The sequence below is a fragment of the Lytechinus pictus genome, chromosome 3 (genome assembly GCF_037042905.1).
Source record: "Lytechinus pictus isolate F3 Inbred chromosome 3, Lp3.0, whole genome shotgun sequence".
Classification (NCBI taxonomy): domain Eukaryota; kingdom Metazoa; phylum Echinodermata; class Echinoidea; order Temnopleuroida; family Toxopneustidae; genus Lytechinus; species Lytechinus pictus.
In genome coordinates, this window is record NC_087247.1 from 45127342 (window position 1) to 45153664 (window position 26323).

The 26323-nt window shown below is 34.2% G+C and overlaps 1 protein-coding gene across 1 annotated transcript in view; it reads right to left on the bottom strand.

Annotated features, from left to right (window-relative positions):
• The window catches only part of LOC135153752 (calcium/calmodulin-dependent protein kinase type 1-like), a 61954-nt gene that overhangs the window by 1093 nt on the left and 34538 nt on the right, over positions 1 to 26323 (bottom strand). Inside the window, exon 2 of the mRNA XM_064097885.1 lies at positions 25167 to 25298. Coding sequence (XP_063953955.1) covers positions 25167 to 25298 — 132 coding nt within the window. The remainder of the gene's footprint in view (positions 1 to 25166; positions 25299 to 26323) is intronic.

Here is a 26323-nt window from a genome sequence, read left to right on the forward strand (position 1 = left end):
AGAGAGAGAGAAGGATGAATGAAGAAGAGGAGGAAGCAGTGAAAAGAGAGGGAGAAAGGAAGACAGAAACAGGATTGGCTATTGGAGGAAGGGTGGAATCCTACTAACCAATGTTATATAACCCAACCCATTACCAAACACCTCCCTAGTTGTACAGAATGTCTGACCCAGCCAAATGGATTCAAATTGGGACATCCATCATATTGAAAGCTTGAATGATTGGGACGAAAAATGGCGGATGCAAGCGATCATTTAAAGTACAAACTGAGGTCAGAATACAGTAATACTGACAGTGGTTAGTAACTCCCAATACCATGTTCCCATAGATACAAAAAGATTGTAAAATACACATTGATCAATTCTGAGTATGGCTGCGAGTGAAAGATGAGCTTCTTTCAAGGTAATGTGGAAATGCGCAAGATGGGAATTGCATGCCATGGATCCTAATGCTCCTCAGCAGATGTTTGTGGGAATGTCCCCTACCAAAATGAAATAAGGAATGAAAGCCCGAGCGGGATATCTCTTTTACTGAAAATCGAGAGTGTGTAGAGAATAGTAAATGAGCTCAGATTCAGAAAAAGGGTTGAGATCCACAAGAAACCGGCTGTGCATATTTATTCCCGATACCAACTTAAAACCACTCACTCTACTACAGTTACACATTGAATCAAATTTAAGATCACCATTTTATTTAGGTTATACTTTTCTTGGATAGGAAAAGCCACACGATCTACTTTTCTCTGAATTTTATCTTCAAAGTGCTCCAAAATGAATGACAAACCAAACAAAATGTGCATGTCACTATTAATCTACTGCATAAATGCATCCTGTTTATATAGAAAAATGTAAGAACCCACAGACATAAAGATTATTACAGTATGAATGCAGATAAACTGGAAACATTGGGATTTCCAAGTCTTCAACATTTTTCCTTGAAAAGTGGATCTTTCCAAGAGATTTCAGCCTACGGAAGGACAGTCTTGTTGTTTCAAAGAGAGAATCACTTGATTTTATGGACTAGGTTTTCAGGGAAAGTCGACATTGCTTTGTGGCAAAGCTATACCTACACACCCCATGGTTTCAAGAATAAAGTGAAAGGGTTACAATTGATCAATTTTATATTGCTTGAATTTAGGCTGATGAGATCAAGGGGCCTATTGAATGAAAATGTTAATAACATTGTGCAGAACTTTATGAACAGCAAATATTACTCATAACCTTATCGGTTATCAGACCATCTTAACTAAACAACAAAAGAAACAAACTAACAAACATCCAAAATAAGATTTGAATTGCAATAGAAAAATAATTTACAAGGAAGTGGAGGATTTCAATGCTAACACTATAAATAGAGCTATGGCAATTCTATACACAGTTTGCAATACAAAATACTACATGTACATTAGACCTCTGTGGCATTATAGGCTTATAGTATTATAGAAGCATAGGGATTCCTGTGTATTATAATAACAATATTTGGCATGGTTTCATCAAGGCATTGTAGTTGAATTCATTCACATGAGAGTGATAATAAAAAAAATCAAAATGAATGGAAATTGGGAGGAGTATGTCTACATCTACAGTAGATAACAAAGGTATTAATGATCAAAATAACTGGTCATCTGGGGTCGTCGTAAACATAATATCAAAATCGGATAGACTTGTAGTTAACTCGGGGGGAGCTGGGTGGGCTTTAGCCCCCCCCAAAAAAAAAAAAAAAATGACCATCTGATTATGATTTTTTGCATGGGCAGCCCCTCCCTCTTCCACTGTCAAAACTGTTCCACAGTCCATGTAACTGAAGTGTGTTAAAGATTTTTGCCTCTAAGCTATTTCAAAATCAATTTAGAATATGAAATGCTGCCATTTCCAAGCTTCCAATAATTGAAGAATAAGAATCCTACTGCCAGCAAAGCAATACTTGTATTCTTGAATTATGATATTTCCAATTTTGGGGTTTTAGACCAGAATCAATAATCCTGAAATGATAATGTATTGAAACTGAATATGTATATGATCACACAGTTGAAAACACAAAATTTCATTCCATCATTGATTTGTGTGCTGAAAGTGTTTGGTATGGTGTGTGTGTGGGGGGTATCCTGTACATTATAATTAGTTCATGAATTTGTAGCATTTGATATCCTTTTTTAGAGAGAGAAAACAATCAAATTGTGAATACTCTAGTCAACAGATTCAATACAAGTACACCATGGATGTTGCTATTTTTAATGAATAAAAAATTAAAGGGATAAATTCGAAGTTACTATAACAGCATACCATACAACATCTGTCGCAGGCAGTGCAAACCAGTATAAGATACATCAAGAGTATTTATGTCAGTGTACAAGCACACATAAAATGTAGCAATCAATATGTTTACATTTTCACTGGCATTTGCCCAATATTTGGATTAGTTGACAGGGTTCGGTGGATACCTCCACTCCTGAAGATGACCTTTTCTTTAATTAGCGATGCAGGAGCAATTTTAAATGTTTACTTGCATGCATAAGAGAGCCTGGAAAAAAAATCAGACCAATTTCATGATACATGGTCATATCAAGACAGTGAAAAGATAGAGAGAGAGAGAGGGAGAGAGAGGGGGATAAAGAAAGAAACAAAAATCCTTCTCTGCAAGAGACTACCATTCTCAATTGTGATATATTTAAAAATACTATCAACTAAAATCTTTCAGTTGAGATATACATACTCAAATTTTTTTATTCTAGACACAATTTTTTTTCAAAATCTATAAAGCAAGAATATCATAATGAAAATAAATGAAAACAAAAATTGGTTTAATCTAACCAGAGGAAGACAGGGAGAGGAGAAAGGTAAAGAGAGATAGAGAAAGAAGAAGAGAGAGTAAACAACCTAATTGGAGGGGTTTAATTAGACATGGGTACATGCATGCGATGAGTGTGATTACTGATATCTTGCATCAATGCATTCTACAATACACAGGTAGAATAGGATTTATTCCACCATGAATATTGTAAACTCACAGAATCAGATGAACTTTGTAGATTTCAAACCTTGGCTGTCACATGACTGATTTCAAATCACATGACTGATTACCTGTCCTAAGATTCATGAATCTCAAGTCCTTTCACATCATCTGAGGCTAAAAGGTCATAAAATCACGACAGGCCTTTTAAGCCACATGCTTTTTTGTGATTGTTAAGCATTTTTCTTCCTTCTCCAGAATATGTCTTGAATATATGGACTTTCGTGAGAAATAGCTCTTTGTAATATGTTTTTAAATTCTGACTTCTAGGCAAACAAAATTTGTACTTTTGAAACCAATTTAACTCAAGTTTTATTTTCCAACAATAAAATTTGCCTTGATAAACACATATTTACCAAGTCCGATAATCATGTTAAGATAAAGATTCTGAGGTATACCAGTATAGCCATGGATGTACAAACACAGGAGATAAACAATCCCAAGACAATGCATTAATGAAAGCTTGCCACTATTAATGTTTAAACAGATAAACATTGTTGGTCATCTACAAATTAATCATTCATATCTTATATTCACATAGAAGAAAACAAAATCAGATTCGGAAGTAAATTTTTTTTCTTTCCAAATGGTAGGCAAAGCTTTATATTTATACCTTTTTTTTGGGGGGGGGTCAAACTGGATGTCTTCTGAAATTGAGAGTTTGATATTTTTACAGCTATTGTACTTTTCATTCAATAAGCTTGATTAATTTCAGTATGAAGAAGTTCACATTCATAAATATTATTTTGTCACATTTGGCCCAAATCAAATGAATAACATGGACTTCTCCATAGTCTAGGGTTTTTAATAAAATGAGGAAGGGATGTATTCATTTTTTTTTAAGACAGCTGCTTCCACATAATACATGTTCAATACAAACATTATGATTTGATGATTCAATTGCATCTAAAACTCTTTGTATTATGTTCTAAAAGTTAACCAAAAATCAGTTTGATTTGCTCTGAAAGTGGAGCTAAATTGATATTCTGATAAAATGAGGGTGGGAGGTATGACAAAGATTAAAATTGAGTGGGGTACAAGAGAGAAGGAAAGATGGACAGGACCTTTAAGAAGTTTTGAATGATAGTTGAATGATAGTTGGTTTAAATTAAATCAAAATTATACGGGCCACTAATTTCACATCAACAAACAGAACTACACTGAACATCCAAAATATGAAAATGGTACACTCTAAATTCCAAGGATTTAAAAGAAATCCAGATTGGCTGTGAATAGTGATCAGCCAAATATTAGATTGAGATTTAAACCAAGAGGATTTAATCATAAAGCTAAAAGATTTGAATTTAAATCATTTAAGATTTAAAAGTTAATCCTAAAGATTAAAAATAAATCCAAAAATTGGCTGGTCACCATTCGCAGCCAATCTGGATTTATTTAAATCCTTGGAATTTAAAGTGTAACATACAGGGTGATAAAAGACTGAATATCTATGCTTTGAGTATTTATGATTTAATACAAAACTAGAAAAACAAATTTTGTGACAAATTATCTACTTGTAACACAGATTTAGTCCATGCATTATTTAAATTTCTTGTGTATGCCACTGATTTTCTCATGAAAAGAAACCAACAAGTGCTTTACTAGATATCCATATTGGAAAATATGTATAAACCCTTGTTATGATATTCTGCTTTCTTGTGTGCTTTCCCATGCTATCTATTTTAGGAGCTATGACGCACTTGTGTGACTGTTATGCACTGGAGCCTCACACTTTGTCCATCTTTTGTTGTCATGATTGCATCTTACAGATCTCTTCGTTAAAACCAACCTGACTTTCAATAAGACTCATTGTCATTTTTGCTATATCATGAGAGCATCGCAAACCATAAATCAATGTCAATACACTTTTATTGTTGACTGAGAAAGACCAAGGGAGATATGGAAATGAAGACAGAGAGAATGACAGAGACATACAGACCGAGAAACAGACAAATAGAGTACAGAAGCCACATGTTGATAGGATTAAACCAATGTTGTAGCAATTATATTTTCATCTAAAAGGCTATGTATCACTGAATGAGAAAGGATACAGAGAAACAGAGAACAAAAGAGAAAAATACAACAATGAGCTAACAATGAAAGGGGCACATGAAGCAAGATAAAAGAATATCAGAAAGAGACATGAAGAGAGAGAAAAAAAAAGACGATTGTAGAACAGATGGAAAGAGAGGTTCAAGAAGCTCTATAGCAATGATGAAGAAAGGGAAGAATAGCAAGAGAGAGAAGAAAAATGGTGTAATTACATATCTTCTTCCAGCCTCTGGATGATAAGTTGCCATAGCAACCAGGGATCAATTGAAGAGCACAGTGTGTGCATCTTGATGACCTACTTTCGATATCTTTATCCCCTTCCTCTCTCTCAGCTCAACTCCTAGAGTGTATGCAGTTGCTCACAATATCATGTTATATTATCCGTTCAAACCAAACCATAACACATAGCAACCAGGGATCAATTGAAGAGCACAGTGTGTGCATCTTGATGACCTACTTTCGATATCTTTATCCCCTTCCTCTCTCTCTCAGCTCAACTCCTAGAGTGTATGCAGTTGCTCACAATATCATGTTATATTATCCGTTCAAACCAAAGTATAACACATTTTTATGGCCCATTTCCGTTCTTACATGACTTAGTAAAGACTTTGGTGAATAGGGGCAATACTATCATTATGGCAGATAATTGCTATCGATGCTGTAATCACCAAATTTATTCATGAGCAGATCAAACTACATTATCACATAATTATTTATCCATATTGTACATTCTTGTTCAAGTTGAGGCTTGAGCTCTGTGTATTTTCACTTAAATATAGATTAATACTGAACTGCAATCAAGAAATTTCACAAGAGAAAAGTTTCATTTAGTATTAAATCTATTTCTTTCATTAAACATAAATATATAAATTATACGTTTTGTTTCTAAACATACATGGTTATAAAATAGAATTAAAAGAAAAAGAAATCATCATTTTTTTTTTTCATTTCAAAGAGAAAGTGATTTTGTGCTTTCAATTTCTATCATATATTTCTACTTATTATCCTTCCTTGTAGTATAAGGGAGTTTCCGAGTATAAAAGCCAATGCCAAGAGGGAGAATGCCTGATTTACAATGTCGTCTTAAATGAGATGACTTCACCATTTTGCAATGACGTTATTCTCTGTTTTGCATGCGCACAGCTGGGCATACACAACAATGATACACTCCATGCCTAAAGAGCTCTCTTTCTCTCTCTTTCTTTCTGTCCTTTTCTCTCTCATGGGTCTGAGAAGCTGTATCAAAGTTTGCTCTCCCAAAACACTCTGATGTTTGGAAGTATCTCACACTGTTTTCATTTTCTTTCTCACAGAGGATTTGGCAATAAATAACAAAGACATTTACAAACAAAAAAACGATGCACACAAAAATCTACACATATAAAGATGGGCAATACTTTATAGGAACAGGAAAATTCCCCATTTTCAAAGCAGGTGGTTGTATTATTCAGTTTGTAAAAGCTCATGCCAGGAAGAACAACTACTTAAATACGATTGGGTTGCTTTATGGAAAAACTAGATTTGAGTATTCTGTCTCTAGGTATAGTTACTTTTTGTTCTATTTTACAGCACAATTACAATTACTCCTACAACATGTAGGAATAATCCCCAAGTAAATCACTAGTATTTTTAGTCCAAATTTACTTAAAGTGAGCATGATAATAATCATACATGTAAATGCAAAAGAAGGCATACTGAGCTTCAGATGGTGACAGATTTTGGATAAATCTGTTATAAGAAAATGATTTTGAAAATACAAAATTATTTCTTTTTAATTAAAGACGTTGATTTGTCTCTTAAGTCCCTTTCACAATCAGTGGTGCGACTGCTTACAACCGTTACGATTGTGTGCAACATATATTGTGACCAAATGATCACAAACGATCGAAAGAGCGATTGTGAAAGCCCCTTTATTTACCCCATCCCTTATTGCAGAAGACCAAGATCCATTGCAGATTGTACATTAATTCAGTGAAAGATGTGTGTTGCTTATTCACTTTGGGTTTAGAACAGTTTTGGGTTTAAGAGCATCTGAATTACAATACATCGCCTGACAAAAAGGGCAGAGAATCTATGCACAAACTCTTCAAAAACTATTAACAAACTACAAAGCCTTCAATAATGAAATGAATTCAAACACTCTTTAAATATTTTATTAGGATCAGTGCACATAATTCAATGAACAAGAATCAATCATATTTAGTAATTAAAAATCTCTTTGGTTTCAGGGGAATTCCACTTCTATACAAAGGTGTAATCTTTCGTGAGAAATATCTAAGTGTGTTCATATCTTATGAAGATAGTGTTCACTTGCATCTAAACTGTGTACTTGCCACTTAAAATCAGTGAGGTGAGTACTGAAAACCAGTGCAGTGAGCAATTAAATAATTACTAACAATGAAAGCATTTGCTACTTACTATTCATGCAGTAGGTCCTTATAAGCAATGCACTAACTACTTATCACAGCACTTGCTGCTTTAAAATTGTCCTACAGGCTATAGAAAATAAAAAATCGATTTGGTGGCTCCTTAAAATCAGTACAAGTATACGAGCTACTTAAACTAGTACTGTACCTTTAAAATCACAACAGACTACACAACAAGTACTTTCCATAGAGGCAATAGCTAAATATTAAGTTATTCAGAATGGTGAGATCTCAGCACAATAATCTGTACACATGCCTCAGGTTGTTGTAGGTCTTTATGCGGAGCTTTTCACACAGAGAAATCAGTAAATATTCTCAACCATGCAAGAATCAATGCACTATTTGGAGGGATTAAAAAAACAAGAATGTTCAAAAGAAAAACACCTCCTCTTCAACCTTTGACAATAGATTTGAAAAATAATACAATGTTTAAATGAATTGTACTTTCATATAAATTTTGCATTCTCACTGAAAAACAAAGCATCAAATATATACTGTGATACTTATAAGAAACAATTGACAAATTGTTGCTGGAAACAACAAAGTGCCACATATTTTGACATTGTTCACATATGTGATTCCCACTGTCAAAGTGTTCAAACCAAACAGTGTGAAGATATATCCACATTGTGTTTCACACTATTAACACACTGTGGGTCACATAGTCCATACTGTGTTCTTTTATAGCAGAAATATCTTTACAAAGTATTTTCACCTTTCAGTAATTCTAAAAGGGGGAGTTTATCCTTACATAAAATTGTTTTAAATGAAACGCAGAGGAAAAGCCATATACTGAAAGTGAAGGTTGTATGACGTTTTATAAGTGGAGGTCAAAGTTAACTATACATGGTCTCACACATTAAACAATAGACTACATTTTTCATTGCATTATGAATATGACCACTAACACTAAGTAATTATATAAAGCAGTGAATAATGTAAAACGTTTGGAAATGGTGTCTCCTAAAGGTTACATCAGCATATCTGTACTATGAGATACAGTTGATATTCCATTATAAAAACCTCAAGCAAAATTGTTTAGTTGTATGACAACTGAATCTAATTTACATCTTTCATTATCCTGCAATTTTCAATAGCACTTATTTTTTCATATTCCATATTTTGATGAAATTCTTTTAACATAAATATATTAAGAAATTGACTTATTAAAGGTGCCGTGATGAGAATAAACTGATGAGTTTCCACCCTGTGTAGTAAAGTGACACTGACTGTTTACTTTCTAACAAGAGCTATTGGTCACACTAAAGCTAGCCCACTGTTTGGACTGAAAGCAACTTACAACATCCATTATTGCCCCAGACTAGCAATCAGAGATTTTTGAACGGCCAAAATGAGCGACAGACTGATAAATTGTCTGGACGAGAAGTTAAGGGGTATGGACAGGGGAATTGACTCAACAAATTATGCCATCAATACAAACACTGCCCAATGGCAGGATGATTCAATGCATGAGCTGCTTTAAATCATACAGAAAATTCATGCTTGATAGCTACTCCATAGAAAAAGGTTTTCATATTCTAAAAAAAAATACTGGCAAATATTATTGGTGCAATAATTTCAAGGAAATATATCAACTAAAAGATGATACTTGCTACTCATAAACCTATGTTATTGGAAGAACAACACAGCACAAAAATGGATGATATGGACAACCATAAAGCTCATGTATTGTTGATTTACACAAACCCAACTAAACATAAGGGTGGTATTCTGATAGGCATGGGTTAGTTAAACCTGGGTTAACTTAGACTACACTTATGGAGTGCCAGTTGTCAACTAATTTAGCAGTTAAAAATTATTCTTATCCTGCTGCAAAAAGTTGTCAAATAATTAATTTAGACATAAAATGGGAAGAATATGAATGTACACAAATTATGAATTTTAATCAATTAATTGATACATTATACTTGTCACGAATATGGAAGAAAGATTATACAGCCCAGCATTCCATAGAAGTGGTTTAAAATTCCAGTTTAAACTAGGTTTAATTATCAGAATACCGCTAAGGGAGGCTGGGAGATACAAGGGACACGGAAGAGAAGCAAAGGGAAGGAAGGTAAGATCACACACAAATTACATCCTTAAAATCCCACTTAACTTACGTTTCATAATTCGACCCCCGATATCAAAAACATTTTCACACTTTAAAGCCATAAGAAACTTTTTCAGAATAATATCTGAAAGCAAAGATCACCCATTAACAGTATGCATTTGGTTAATTGAAGTTTGGCCTGGTATTAACACATTTAGCTCCAAAAAGGCTGTCCCTGTTTAGGTTCCTTTTTTTTAATGAATATAGTGCTGAGGTTAAATGGAGTAAGGGTTTTAATTTGATTTAAAAAAAAAGAGTACTTAGATTCAGGTTAGTGTTAGGTATGTATGATGTCAGGTTTTAGCATTTTTTTTCACTTTGGAGCAATATTTCTGGGGAAAATGCTGGTCCAACGTGTAGCTCTATTAATAAAGTATACTTTTCAGGCTATCCCTTTACTTTATCCCCTACCCCATTCCTTGAGTTTTTGCTGCACTGTAAACATGCGCATCGCCTAAGATGGCATAATCGTTCATTTCTGCCACCTCCCCACCTTACACCAAATCATATAACGCCTCTCCCATTCCTAATCCTCCCCTCTATCTACCCCAATAAAACCAAACTGCATGCATCACAGTTGTTCTGATGCACAAGCTAATCTTTCAATGTTGCCCCTCCATTAATCACTTTAAAAGATCACACCAAACATCTTGTTTATCTTACTCGAGGAAATGTTGCACGGAGGATAAAATAACTGGACATGGAGATAGAACGCGATGTTAATGCAACGACAGACCTCATGAAATGAACTAGTGATGATGTCATTCCAATGACGTACAAGTAGTTCCTTTCGGTGCAAGCTTCAACCTTCAATTCTTCCTGTCTAGCTCTGTATATATTTTTGTGTGTTGCCATACAATCACCCCTAAATCTGCTTCTAGGTAAAATAATAAAAGGGATGTCCTTTTAAACTGGGAGTCAATATTATCATGACGTATATAGCAAGATTATGACACTTATCTTATACGTTGAATTCCCCAAATGATTACACAAGCATTTGTTATAATGATACAAAATCATCTGGTGCCTCATGTATTTTTTAACATTGGATAAAAAGCAGAAGAAAATTTGGCTAACTTGCTATTGTTGAATAAATATCCCGCTTCACTAACAGGTTCTTCAATGGGTTTTTTTTTTTAGCAATATGCTGTCATGAGCGATCAATCATTTCATGACATTTTTTTTCAAATTCCTATGAAAACAGGACAAAACTCATTTATTCATTATAAAAAGATAAAGCCATTCTGATGATAGATGAGGACAAACGTTTTATAAATTTCTGAACACAAGGACTTCCTACATGTACATACACACACATACGCGCACTTAACACACAGAGACAAACAGAAAAGTTTTCAAGCGAAATTCAAGGAAACTTTAGATCCATTGATGATATGCAATTCACCCTTCAAAACTTTCAAGCACATGCATTTCAAGTATATTTTAATTCCCTTGGTGAATCTTGTATCACGATTCTTATTGCGAGATTTGTCCCTCAGAAAAAGTACTTCATATGCCTCCTCAAGTGCTACTGAACCAGTGTTTCTCACTTCATTATTAATTCATTCATTTACAAAAAATAAAATGAAAACCAACAGCATGTGGATTATGGACACGTATTTCATATGCTAATTGCATACTGCCAGTACAGACTGTATTCATTCATGCAACTGCACTACAAGTGTATGACAGACACAGACAGATGGCCAAGCAGGATTTTGTTAAAGATGGCACCCACAAACATGCATTATGGGAATGCTTATGTTTACGTCCAGATGAAAATCTCCATGTAGCTCCCCAAAATCATCTTCATCCATGTCAAATCTGTCTTTTCAGCCCTGGGATTTGCTTGTTTAAATGGAGATGGAGTCTCAAAGTGAGACTGTCTAAATGGTGTTCTATTAAAGTATAACAGAGTTCTCCACTTGTTTACACTGCATACATTACATCTACAATCTAGAAATTAAAATAAAGGCCTACACTTTATCAGGTAACATATTGATTTGAAATGCCTTTCATTTTCTATAGAAAATGATATCAGTAATTAATTACAATAATAACAATCACATTAACAAGTAAGATCATGTCAGTTTTTCAATACTATTTACCTATCATTTTGAGAAGTTCTTTTTCCCTCAAAAAAGAATTACCTATTTAATCAACATTAGGCCTGAGTTGAACCATCCAATGCTGTCGGTCATTTTTTAATGCATGAAGAAGCATCGGAAATATCTGTATATTTTAAGGTTTCAATTTCACTGCATTATAAAACAGTAGCGTAATGAGCCAAAAAATTTGAAAGGGGTATTGCGCAAAAATTTCGACATTTTGTAACAAAAATCCAAGTTTGTGACAGATTTTGACATATTTGGAAAAGAAAATCATATTTCCCCTTATCCCTTTCCTTTTCTCTTTTTTTTCTTGGTCATTCAATTTTTTTTGGCTCTTGCCCCCCCCCCCCCCCCACACACCAATGTTATAAAAGCATGTACTTTGATAAAAGGAAGACCCACAGTGCAATAGACCCACTCAATCATCAAAATAACCATTTATTTACAAGAAATTGTTCAGGCCTAAAAAAACCTCAATATATATATCCTACATTCATATCAATCCAAACCTCACCCTTACAAGAGAAGAGTTCTTGAACTTATGAGCATGAGCAAAACGGTCTGAGTAGCAAAGAAAACATAACCAAGTCTATTTAAGATCCCCCTTTGCAGTTGACTTTTAATAATCACAAGATAACAAATCTGTACATTATTCACATTGTTTGCAGTTTTTTAAGTTCATAATTATCAGACACTTTTTTCCAAAGTGAACAAAACCTTTAGGTTTTTATGGTAACTTTTTTATTTCACAATTTTATAGAAGAGAATAGAGTAATTGACATTATAGTTATCTGCACTGTATGCTATGTATTAGGCCTACCTGAAAACAAATTTGTATAAAAAAAACCCAAGAAATATTCATCAAGAGACGCATTAATGGAGAATATGAATACATGGAGCAATAGTACTGTATCAGTTCATTTCAGTAATGTCAGTAGAGAAAATACAAGTTTACAACATGTACAAGAAGTTCCAGTGTAGACTTCTTTTAAATGGTTGTCTCAGCAGGCATTTATTGAAAGGGAGCAAAAATCAATAAGGCAATAAAGAGCAAAATACAGCGTAATTATTCATGAGAGCAACAAGGCTGCATGATAAAGTGTTTTTATTAGCCACACCTTGATAGTAAGATCAATTCTACATGTGTTCATCTCAACACCGCACAATACAAGCATGGTGTCAAAGAAATACCCGCTCACAGGTGATTCATACAATCCAAACCTTCATAGTATTCAAGGACTTTATGACAGATAATGTATAATAGCAAGTGCTTACAGTACACTCCAAAAAGCTTATTTATTTGTGGGGTTTCTCCGCATCATGTATTTGAATCGTTCATGGATGTAGATTAAGATCAATTCAGAAATGTTTCTTTCCTTTTTTAAAATTTCATTTCACCAATATGAAAAAAAAAACATGTGGATTTCATCATCTGAAAATAGCGATAGCATTGACCAATTCACATACGGATAATTTCCATATTAATATTTTTTTGCCAAAGAATTTCATCATTAATAAGAATGGGAAATATACTGAGATACATGTTACGAGTATCCAGAATTTTCATTTTTTTTTTAGGGAATGTTAATATATATATATGCCGATTCTGGTTTGTTCCATTTGATATGAATTTTATTTGTCAACAGCAGAGTTTTAACTCCTAATTTACAATAGACCTAAGATCATATACTGAATGGCCAAATATTTTCATGAAGTTTGTCTAGAAAAGAAATGGGTTCTAAAGAGAGCACTCAATTCATAATGAATAACATACAAATGGATCAAAACTGAAATTGTTGCAAATTGGTATTAGGTTCTTTTTAATCATAGTATAAAAAAAAACCAAAAAAATATAATGAAAATAATAGAAAATAAATTAATGAGTAAGTAAATACATAAATGAATAAATAAACAAATAAATGACTAAATACATATATAAATAAATAATAAATGAAAATTAATTGAAATGAAATATAATACTAGAAAATGAAAAAAAAATTCAACAAAAATAATTATATAATATTGACTGGCCTTGAGGGGAACATCAAATATATTGCCAGCAAAAGTATCATATTTTGGTTTGATATGGTTTGGTTTGGTTTTATTTACCATATATATAATCACAGCAAAATACATTGCACAAGATATGAGATTAAATGTAAATATATAAAAACTTATACGGATGGATCACTCAATTCAGAGCCATTGATATAATGGCTCTGTTCTTCCTAGAGAAGAGTTTTTAGATGAGGGCAATATGGGTCTTTTAAGAGCAATATATTTGATGTTCCCCAAAAGAAGAGCCAGTCAATATTTTTATTATCACCCAAATCAGATATCTAGAGCAAATATCATGATAATGGCGTTATTTATTTTAAGAATAGATTTCTATTGTGTCATGTTAATATCAAGGTCTAGGCTCTGCACTTAACCATTATGGCATACTTGCAAGTGCCCAGATCCAGCGTTGTCTTTATTATGACAATTTATACGCATCCTCAAATGCCCGGATGTGAGACCAGGGAAAATACAAAGACCTGTATATTTTGCGTTGTCTCTGCATGCTAAGTCAATACGCGCATTGAGACCGAGGAAAATACAAACAATATACCTATCCCTTCCCAATATTCAGAAAATGTTGGGCAATATGGTTTTGTAAATGACCAGCCCAGACATCTGATACGGGTGATAATATATAATATGTATACTGTAGCAGGTTGCTAAAGATTTGAAACCAACATGATGACACTGTACCCTACATGTATGTATTATAATTTACATTCACAGAGTATATTGAATTTACTTGACACAATGATGATTTATAATCCTCCTATGAACTATTTTGATGGACATTCTAATGAATATATATTGAAAAAAAAAAAAAATGAACTTCTGTGAATGGTGCCAAGCTTTTATTAGGCTACTATAGCAATACATTATTTTTGCAATATGTAAAACTTCCTTCTTTTCATTTCATTGAATTATTTGGTAAGAAGTATATTAGACTCTTTAACTTTCCTTATTAAGAGGTAAACCTGTTTGGGGTGGGGTGAGGGTGATATTGATCATTTCACAAAAAAATAATCAATGGATCACTTGGACAAACCCTGACATAATTCACAGACCTTGCTTTCATGGCTGCTAGACCCACTGACATGCTAACAAGCTTAGCTGAAAATTAACTCATCTCTACACTAGGTTAATGGTATTACCAATGTCATCATGGGGTGCAGATCAGCAAGTCAGGACTTTAGCTTAACTGATCTGGCAACTTCTTCACCTTATCTTTCCTCTTTTGGCTTAGTTCAAGGGACCTTTTCTGCCAAGACACTTAAAACTCTGGCAAAATAGAACAAGAATTATCATCCATCTGCACCAAACTATTTTTTCAAAATGGCTTTTCAGATATTGGTAACATAGTGAATCCAGGGATTTCTCCCAACAATTACTAGTACCTGGTGAATCAAGCTCATTTCTTTAAATGAATTTATTTTACTTCAAGAATGTAAACATGGTGTTGACTCACCATGCAATAATTACTAAGGCCATTATTTAGCTTCTGAAAAAAATATGAAAGGAAAAATAATTTATCATAGAAGACATAATTACCTTTGCAAGCCATGTAGGCTACATATCACATGCATGCCTACCATTTTAAAGTGTGTAGGGAAAAATGATATAACTTTCATATTTTTCATCTGATTGTGATGAACTGTGTTAAATTTCACTCTTTAAATTGAACTCAACTCATATCATGAGTGGAAAGATATCTCCATATTACATAAAACTGACTAAACCCCTCCTTGATCCACAACGTAATATTGAACACCAAGGTACATGCATCTCCACCTTCTGCCCAAAATGAAACTCCCTGGGGCTAGACTTTCACTGGAAGTAGCTGCCCACCTCAATCTCATGGAAAATTCATTCTCTCAATACACATCAAGACCCAAACCCCTCACGTTCACAACCACCAAAATGGTGGGGGCGACACAACTGATGGGATTTAAGAACTTAAATGCTGTATTTCGACAGGTGTTTTTCAAGAGGGATAGGCCTACATGAAAGATGGGCAATCCAGAGGCTACATGTATATTGCAGTTAGTAGACATGAAATGTTATCTATCAAGTAATCATCCAACATTATGAAGTCATCACACTGTGCATCGTAAGAACATTCCACAGTTGAAATGAAATCCATATTATTTCCACCAAATTTTGCACAAAGTTACTTTAGCACCTAATAATTCCAAATATGCAAAACAAGTGGAATGCCTCTGGCCGTCTCACCTGCATCACGCGATTCAATATAGCAGCAGTGCTGATTTTGAAAACTACTATAACTCGCACAAGATGTTCAGTGATACTTGGTTACTCTTATTTCCACGTTTTATGAACTAGACCAATACACTTATAGAGATATGATGGCAATTCAACAAATACCCCCAACGTGGCCAAAGTTCTTTGACCTTACATGACCTTTGACCTTGATCATGTGACCTGAAACTTGCACAGGATATTCAGTGATACTTGATTACTCTTATGTCCAAGTTTTATGAACTAGACCAACACACTTTCAAATTTATGGCTGTAATTCAACAAATACCCCAATTTGGCCAAAGTTCATTGACCCTAAATGACCTTTGACCTTGATCATGTGACCTGAAACTTGCACAGGATGTTCAGTAATACTTGATTACTATTATGTCTAAGTTTCATGAATCAGATCCATAAACTTTCAAAGTTATGATGGTAATTCAACAGATACCCCCAATTCGGCCAAAGTTCATTGACCCTAAATGACCTTTGACCTTGGTCATGTGACGTGAAACTCATGCAGGATGTTCAGTGATATTTGATTAACCTTATGTATAAGTTTCATGAACTAGGTCCATATATTTTCTAAGTTATGATGACATTTCAAAAACTTAACCTTAGGTTAAGATTTTGATGTTGATTCCCCCAACATGGTCTAAGTTCATTGACCCTAAATGACCTTTGACCTTGGTCATGTGACATGAAACTCAGGCAGGATGTTCAGTAATACTTGATTAACCTTATGGCCAAGTTTCATGAACTAGGTCCATATACTTTCTAAGTTATGCTGTCATTTCAAAAACTTAACCTCAGGTTAAGATTTGGTGTTGACGCCGCCGCCGCCGCCGCCGTCGCCGTCGGAAAAGCGGCGCCTATAGTCTCACTCTGCTATGCAGGTGAGACAAAATTAACATGGGTTCATGTGCTTGATTTTTTGTTTTCGAGCTTTGGAATTCATTCATTTGCAAGGTCTCGAGAAATATGCAATAAAAATAATTTTTAAACCCCACGAGATCACAACATTGAGTGTAAACCTCTATTACCCAGTCAAAATACATTTAGATTTCACAAAATTTTATGGTTCAGAATTATCCACTCACATTGCTATTCGTTTGCTTTTAAGAGTAGTAGCACCTTCAAGGTGTAAAAGGCGACAGAAACTTATCTAAAAAATTTGAAATTTATATCAGAAATTTAAGAAGTACAATAAATGCTGCACTTTATTTAAATACCATGTCCTTTTCACCAAATTTGGCATGGTTGTAGAGAAAGGTATACATGTACTAAAGAGGTGCAAAAATTGGGGGTTCATGTGCTTGTTTTCAAAATATCAGCATTTATGTTGAAACAAATTTAATTTAAAAAACACCAAAAAATGTTTTAAAAGGCTTGTATCTTCATAAGGGGAAATTCTACACCACTATTGCAGACATATTAGTTATTTTGATTTATCCTTTAAAAGAATATATTGCAACTTATTAAAGTAACAGTAATGTTGTACAAAGAACTTATAATGCAAGTTGATAACAAGGAGAAACTACAAAAATCCCATACTCTGTCATAAACAAGATACTGAAGCAATGTTACAACTAACACAGAACCAATAGCCGAGAGTGCCGAACTGGGCATGCAGTCTAACTTGGTCCAACAACAGTTTTTCTGAGTCTGGCCAGTCTACTACGTTACTTGATTTGCACATGACCACCAAGCAATTAACATTTTGCAAAGCTAGAGAAAGACAGACACTGAGATGGCTCAGCATGTCCAACTCTATGTGGTTGGTCTGAGGTGGCAAGACCACAATCATCGGCTGGGCCTATACTGTGTTGACCTAGCAACCAGAATCACATCTGGATGTCTGGCGAGGCAGGCCGGGAGCTGCGAAGACGAGAGGAGACAGGTTCTAGTGTTCCGAGGCCTGGCCTTCCCATCATCGGTGGTGACCTATTACATATGTTCATATCAATATCACTTGGTATGCCTCTCTGTCTTTCGTATGTGATGGGGCCCACAGGCCTCTAGTGTTTGCCTTCAATACAGAACCTGCATACTCACAATGCTATATAACCTTGCTTTGTCACTTACACTTTATTCTATTAAGACTAGATGTATGTCTATAAGCAACAAACATTGTCATAGTGTGCCAAATAAAAGATCAACAAAAGCAAGAAAATTCATCTGGAAAAGGGCAAATAATCAGATTCCCCCTCCCACACACAAACGGGTTCATTTAGAAAACAGGTCAATGAAAAAATGGGTTGCTTATAAGAGGGATCATACTATTATGCAAGCAAGCATTTTTTTTCCAATCTACATGTATATTACCACATCAAACACCAAAATCTTGAGAGAGAAATTTCATCAGGCAAATTAATAATTCTGTGAAATGTTGACCTTATATACCTAGTCCTTGTATCTTAATAGTATTATAATCTATCTTTCTGGTTATTTCAATGCAATACTTGTGCAATTCGAATATGATGAGCATGTGATTGGTAGCCATTCAAGAAGCTGTATTAAAACAATTTTAAAAATTTGAATCTTCATTTGGTGTAACAGAATTAAAATTCATCAGAGAAATCGATACATATATGAAAAAGTGATGACTGGTTTTTTTTTAAAGACTATTAGTTTGTGGCATGAATATTGAAATAGATTAAAAGGTGTATTAACAAAAAAAAAATTCTGAAAAAATATATATATTTCATCCATGAAAACAGGAAACAAGAAAAACAAGTGGAATGCCTCTGGCGGTCTCACCTGCATCACGCGATTCAATATAGCAGCAGTTCTGACTTTGAAAACTACTGTAAAATAATTATTCACAAAAAACAATATTCATATAATGATACAATACTACATTCATTGATATTTTACCTTGATCATGTGACCTAAAACTTGTCAGTGGTACTTGATTACCCCTATATCAACATTTTATACACTATATCTATAGACTTTGAAAGTTATGACAGCAATCTAATAAGAACCTCTAAAATGGCCAAAGTTCAATGACCTTAAATGACCTTTGACTTTTGTCATGTGACCTGAAACTCACATGAGATGTTCAGTGATACTTGATGACTCTTAAGTCCAAGTTTCATAAATCAGATGATTCAGATCCATAAACTTTCGTAGTTATGATGGTAATTCAACAGATACCCCTATTATGGCCAAAGTTCACTGACCTTTGACTTTGGTCATGTGACCTGAAATTCGCACAGCATGTTCAGTGATACCCTCTTATGTCCAAGTTTTATGAACTAGACCAATAAACTTTCAAAGTTATAACGGTAATTCAACAAATACCCCCAACTTGGCCAAAGTTCATTGACCCTAAATGAACTTTAATCATGTGACCTGAAACTTGCACAGGATGTTTAGTGATACTTGATTACTATTATGTCCAAGTTTCATGAATCAGATCCATAAACTTTCAAAGTTATGATGGTAATTCAACAGATACACCCAATTTGGCCAAAGTTCATTGACCCTAAATGACCTTTGACCTTGGTCATGTGACCTGAAACTAAGGCAGGATGTTTAGTAATACTTGATTAACCTTATAGGTCCATATACTTTCTAAGTTATGCTGTCATTTCAAAAACTTAACCTTCGCTTAAGATTTGGTGTTGACGCCGCCGCCGTCGGAAAAGCGGTGCCTATAGTCTCACTCTGCTTCGCAGGTGAGACAAAAATCATAGTGTCTTTAAACTGATTTATTCAATATTCAAAGCAGAATTTTTGATATTTTAAACAATTCACCCCCCCCCCCCCAACATTCACTTAATTTTTTTTTGCCTTGAAGCATCATATTTAGGCACATGCTTTGAAATCTATGTACATTATTTTGAAAGTAAAATAAAATAAAATATATTTTATTGTTCTCGATTGATTATCAAAAAAGGTGGACCATCTACTTGATTACTTATAACCATTAGTATGTTCACTTACATGCAATAGAAAATAGTTTCAATTGTATAACCCAGCAATATAGAACAAACTCAATGTCGATTGGCTATCGCCTATCCAGCATTTTCATTGAAAAGTATTAAAAGGAATATTCCCCAATTTGACAGAGACTTCTTTGTGTCACTTTTTCACTAACCAGCTTATTTTATGTTTCTCTTATACTAACTATTCCCTTCTCTCAAATCATTGTTATAGATTTCGATTCATTATCTTCTTTTATCGTGGAAATACTGATCAATTTTCATTCATATCAATTTCTAATGACAATTATTAGTATAACAATGATCCACTTTAGGTTATCTTAGGTAGATATTAATTATAGTATTAATATGACTGCAGAATGCCGACTTTTAAAATGGAATGAAATGTAATCACTACCAAAAAACAACAACAAAGAAATGGAACTAAATATCCAAAAATAAATATTTGAATTTTCACAAAGAATCAACAGATGGGAAAAAGGGTTACTGTACTTTTTTACGAGTACGATAGAATAGTAAATAGTACTCTTTCACATTATTGGCCCTCTAAAAGGTTTATGCAGGCTTTAAAATACATACATGTAAAATGTAGAGTTTGCTAACAAATGAGGGCCACAATATACAAGAAAGTTGCTATGCAAATGTCATACTATGGGCTTCATGTGTAAAATAGCCAGTGGTACATCTATTGTTATCATCAAAATTGATGACGATTGAGGAATAGCAGCTCCTAAATTTTGAAGCACAATCAGAAACTTTGCCCAGTTATAATGACGATGCTGAACTTGGACAGAAGTTTTGCCTTGGGATTGAATTAAAGACTAGCTATTACTACCCATATATCATTTTAATGGGTACATACAGTAAGAGAAGGTGCCATCAAGTAAGAAGGTCAAATATCATCACTTCTCAGAAGAATAGCTTTCTTCTTAATCAGTCTCATAGCCAGAAAGATATTAAAGGCAATCACTTGTTTTATTTAATGATGCAAAAAGAAAACCCACTAAAGATTAACCCTGCCTCCCATTGCATACGGAGGGGGCAATTTCCCCAAGTTCAGTTAGAGATTCTTTAAAATGCTGACATACGGTACCAAGAACACCAACCCTTTCAATCACACACATGATATTCAATCATAATACAATTACTCAATACACAGAACATTTTATCCCCCTCCTTATCTTAACTGTTCTAAAATTGTCCTTTTTTTCATGACTGGGCCAAAATTTTGGGAGTTGGGACTCTAAAAAATATTCTTTATTGAAATGAATAGGCTATTTTTCACTATATACTCTTTTTCTTGCCTAGACAGCCATTACCCCTTATCGATTTCCCAAACATCAAAATATTCCTCCCCTCTTGCCTCCAAACATAAATGTATCACATCAAAAGTATCAGCACAACTGTACTCATCAAATACATTAATCCAAACATTATAATACCATGAATGTAGAGCTACATGCATTGAAATGTTCTATGAAGCTTCTATACACCTCTTCCCACATCTTTCAGTCTCTTCCTTACGCCACTGCATCTCCTATTCATAATCCTCCCTCTTTGCCTACATTTTACAAAAGGTATCATCATCTCCTTACCACCATTGTCATCATCATCATCATCATTATCATTAAAATCAGTGGTGGATCACATATTTCTAAACAGGGATGGCGCAAAAAGCAAATTTGAAAATAAAGGGAGGAGGTCAAGGAGCACAATAATAATAATAACGATATATTTATCCAGGGTAGTCACTTCAGTTCCGAAAACTGTTCTCCCAGTGGACCCTGCTATTATTAAAGATTTAGCCAATGTAATTTAATGTATAATCTATAAAATTCTTAGATTGAAATAGATTGTGATCCGGGACCAATCCACTGGGGGAGTGGAGCTTTCCATCAAATAAATTTAGAAATCAATCTTATTCAATTGAAACTTTTGATCTAATTTTGGCTAAATTCCTGACCACAATCTATTAGACTGATTTCAATCTACGGAATTTAGAAAGTATGTTCAATGGTTGATTCTCAACATTATGGAGTAGACGTCCATCCCTTGCGCGCCCATCTGGATACACCACTGAACATGATCATCATCACCTTCACATCATTGACACCATGATAAACCTCATCATAATAGTCAAGATCACCATCATCATCACTGTCAGTCAATCAATCTTCTGTACAGGAAACTCCACACCATTCTGATCTGAGTTTGTTACAAAAACATTAATATTATGAAATTGGAACTCAGAAACAGAAGGCAAACTTCAACATTATTCTTTTCAAAATGTTAGCTTTATAAAATCTGAAAAATATTGGAATTTAAACTAAAAGGGACAACCTTTCCCCATGCCCCATCTTCAATCTGCACATTCCCTCCTCCCCTCCTAACCATGCCTTAACATTCATTTGTGTAGGCCTATCTCCATAGATTGCAATCCCACTTCTGAGGCGACTGGGTGTCTCCCCATCATTTGCACACTTAATCCCCTGCATTTAAAACCCAAATGCAAATGACAGATCAGGCAGAGGCTTCACTAAACAAACCAGTAACCCTTGGTGTTGGAATAGAAGAATAAAGGCAATCCTGTTCCATGTCAATTGAATGTAACCATGATGATTTGACAAATTGTAATTGCATTGGGTTCCAAATGAAAAGGTATCGACAGAAGACTCACAGGAGAGATAGTGTGTGATGCGTGTTTTCTGCAAGCAATCCCTTCTGCGAGAATGCTCCCATTTATATATTGATAGTACTGTAAGAAACAAACCTTGTCTCACATTTGTGAAAATAAGTAGGTTATTGGACTATTATCAAAGTTGGTAACTTCCCCATATCTTCATTATTTTTATCATCTTACTTGTACATTTTCTTGCAATTTCAATCACAATTAGAAATAATGGCATGAGAAGAAATAGTGCTGGGATAGTAATAAAAAATCACACCTGAAATTGATCTGTTTGTTTAAAAATACAAATGATAATAGCTGAACGAACTCGATATTAATACTGTGATCTAATGAAGATGTCAACTTACTGAGTGATTAAAGCCATTCACTCCTAATTATAAATCAACATTGTGAGCAGATATGTTCTCCCATTTTGAGACAAGTCATTATATATCACTTGTGGAAACAAGGTGGACTTGAATAAAGTTTACTGTTAAATGAATTTTAAAGAAAATCTATGTTTCTTATTTAATTACTTTACCAATTTTTTTTTAATTCAATTAACATTAAGCTCACAAGAATAAGAATTGCACTTCCAAGGTCTTACGACTCAATTTTTTATTTATTTAGGAAAAGCTTACTTGAGAATTCACAGATGTGTGAAATATCATCCCCTCCCCCATTACCCCATGTACCAATCCTGCAACTCCCCTCCATCAATATTTACCCCCTTTCCACCAACTCTACAGTAGCCTTGAGGCAGGTGTTTACCGGTTAACGTACCCCTGCCACATTACAATGTGTCTAATCATACATGAATGTAAGCCGCGTGCCCTGCATGCCATCGTATCGATTGAGGAACGTGATGCAAGCAATGTGTGTATCTCTGTTCAGAGGTCTCTCGCTTACTGAAACCATTTTACAGCCTCATCATCATCTTGTACAGCCATGTCACTATAGCCCACATCTCATACCCCTTTCATAAACCCATCCTCCAATTAGCCACCTAAGAGTAATGCGGATAATTCAATAAAAATTGCGTTCACAAACTCCGAAAATAATCCGCACTATTTTTACGAGCGCCCGTCCTGAAAAAGGCGGATAATCCTCATGGCAACTGCACACACCCCCTCCGATGCGGTTGTGTTGGAAAAGGGTGACCTTGTGACCGCACCATGGCAATTATCCGCATTACTTTCGAAATGTGTTCATAAAGTCAAAATCTGGCCCCGATGCCGCTATTATGCGGATAATTGCAGCATCAAAATAATGCGGATAACTCTGGTCCTCCTCCGATTTTACGACCAAATTATGCTGCTATTAGCCGCATAATAATTGGGTTTATGAAAGGGGTATTAATTTCATAATTAGTTTGGATTTTTTTTAATTCTCTAGCCAACCATAATTGGTGACCTTGTAAGTTTCCTAGCAGTTTTGAACAACTAAAGCATTCTTTTGCAATGCCTGAAAGGGTATAATATCATTTTTCATCATCATCCACTATAATCATTATCACTTCAATAGTAATTAGCATAATTTATATCAATGTGGAGTCTTTGCAGTACTTTCCCATTCATAATTGTGTGTTAGGTGCTGAAAAGTATCGGTCTACATGTCATCTTCAGGAGAATGAGCAGTATATGGAAATATGATATGTGGTTATTGAATGACTCATTAGCACTATCTTGTGATATCTTTTTTTTATTATGGAAAGAAACACATCAAATCAATGATTTAATCTCCACAATGTGTGAAATGTTATTTTTCATTACCGGTAATGTCAATGTTAAAATCTAAATAGCAGCTATAAATCAGACTCTCTTGGAGGTCATACCGTACAGCTATGCTTTGTATAGGTGGATGCATTCCAATTTCTGATTTGATTATCGTTATAAAAATGCAACCCCTTTGGGGTTCATTGTGATATCCATTATTCAATGATCACAAATTGACCCTAGTAATAAGGTTAAAACTGACCCACACAGCCAATTCAGCACAAAGTCTTCAACAATCCCTCCACGTTTCTAAAACCAAGCCAGGTCAAAGCAATCAGATCCATATTCACAAACTGCTGATTTAGTGTCCACAAAATTTTTGGAAATATATCGCAAACATTGTTGGTTAGGGAACTTTGGTACTGTAATGTATTGAATATAAGAAACAGTTCGACTAAAAAAATAGATATTTGATCAACAAAGGTTTAGCAAAATTCAATTTTAAAAATTGTGACCAAATATAGATTGAAATTTTGACTAAATGTTGATCAAACACTAACACAATATCAGAATTTTCAACAAAGTGTTGGTCAAAATTAACTTGTTAATTTATTGAGCTAAACTTGACCAATAACTAAATACAAACAGTTGGCCCAACACAAATACGAAAAGAAATGCCCTTATTTTTGCAGTGTAGCAAACTTATTTTTATTAATGAACATAATCTTGCCTGAACAAAACACCAAAAGATACATGACAAAAGAGTATGAGCTTCATGAGGGGGTGTTCACACATGAGTCAACTTACTGCTTTAAGATTGCGATTTCATTCTCCAGTGTGTCCTCCTTTCCTTTGATTTTCTTCTTCTCAATGCATTTTATGGCTCTGTACTCTCCACTCTTTCTATCCTCTGCTACCACTACCTCTGAAAAAGCACCTCTGGATAAAGATTTAAAAAAAACAAAAACAATTATATGGCTTTGTAAAAAAAAAGAAGAAATGCATCCATGTTGTCCAAAACAGTAGAAGAAAAATGGGTTCCAAACAGTCAAGAGTTAGATATCAAGAAATAAACACTAATAAAAACAATGTTAACTGATAAAACTTTTATGAACATTTAAAAATACATGTAGCATACAAATGAAACAAAGTATTCATTCTCACACAGGTAAAGAGATTATGCAGCAAATGAGATGCACATTTTTGTCATGAATGATTTTGTTTACATATTTATATCTTATATAGGGGAGAAATTAAAACACATCTAGGTCTACATAAAAACATTATAGGAATCATTGTACTCCAAACATATCAACTGTCTGATTGATAATTCAGTCTGAAACCAGACTGTTACTTTCTTTGCATGAATTTTAGTTAATTAACAGTGCTCATCCAACTGAAAAATATTACCATGCCATCCATCCGAATCGACCTTCACCCATAATTTAATTAGAAAAAATGGTGGTATTAAAAATATCTGGAAGTGGGCTAATGAAGAAGTAGGTGGAGTAGATGGCTGGATGTTATTTCGTTTGAAGATCTTTAAAAATAGCTATGATGGAATCCATGCTGTGCCAGCAATTACATATTAATTGTTCAATAATTTTAAGACTTGCAAAAAAAAAACCTAAGAAGTTAAAACCAATTCTTATGCAGGAGTTTGTTCAGTTCTACCACACACTGGCATTGCATAAGGACTTGAAACTCCCAATGGTTTAATGTTCCATGAAAACACCTAAATCAGTGTTTCCTATTTAGACATCATGGCATTCAATTGTACTTTGTGCTCGTTCAATTAAAATGTAACTTGCCAAGCTTTTAGGTTATCAGCATGCATGTACACACAAGCCTCCCACGTGAAACGTATAAACAAGCCTCCCTATAATTTGAGAGCTATAGGTATATAAATAATAATTGTGCATTATCTAAATTCATGTACATGATATATCTATTATCTACTGTTT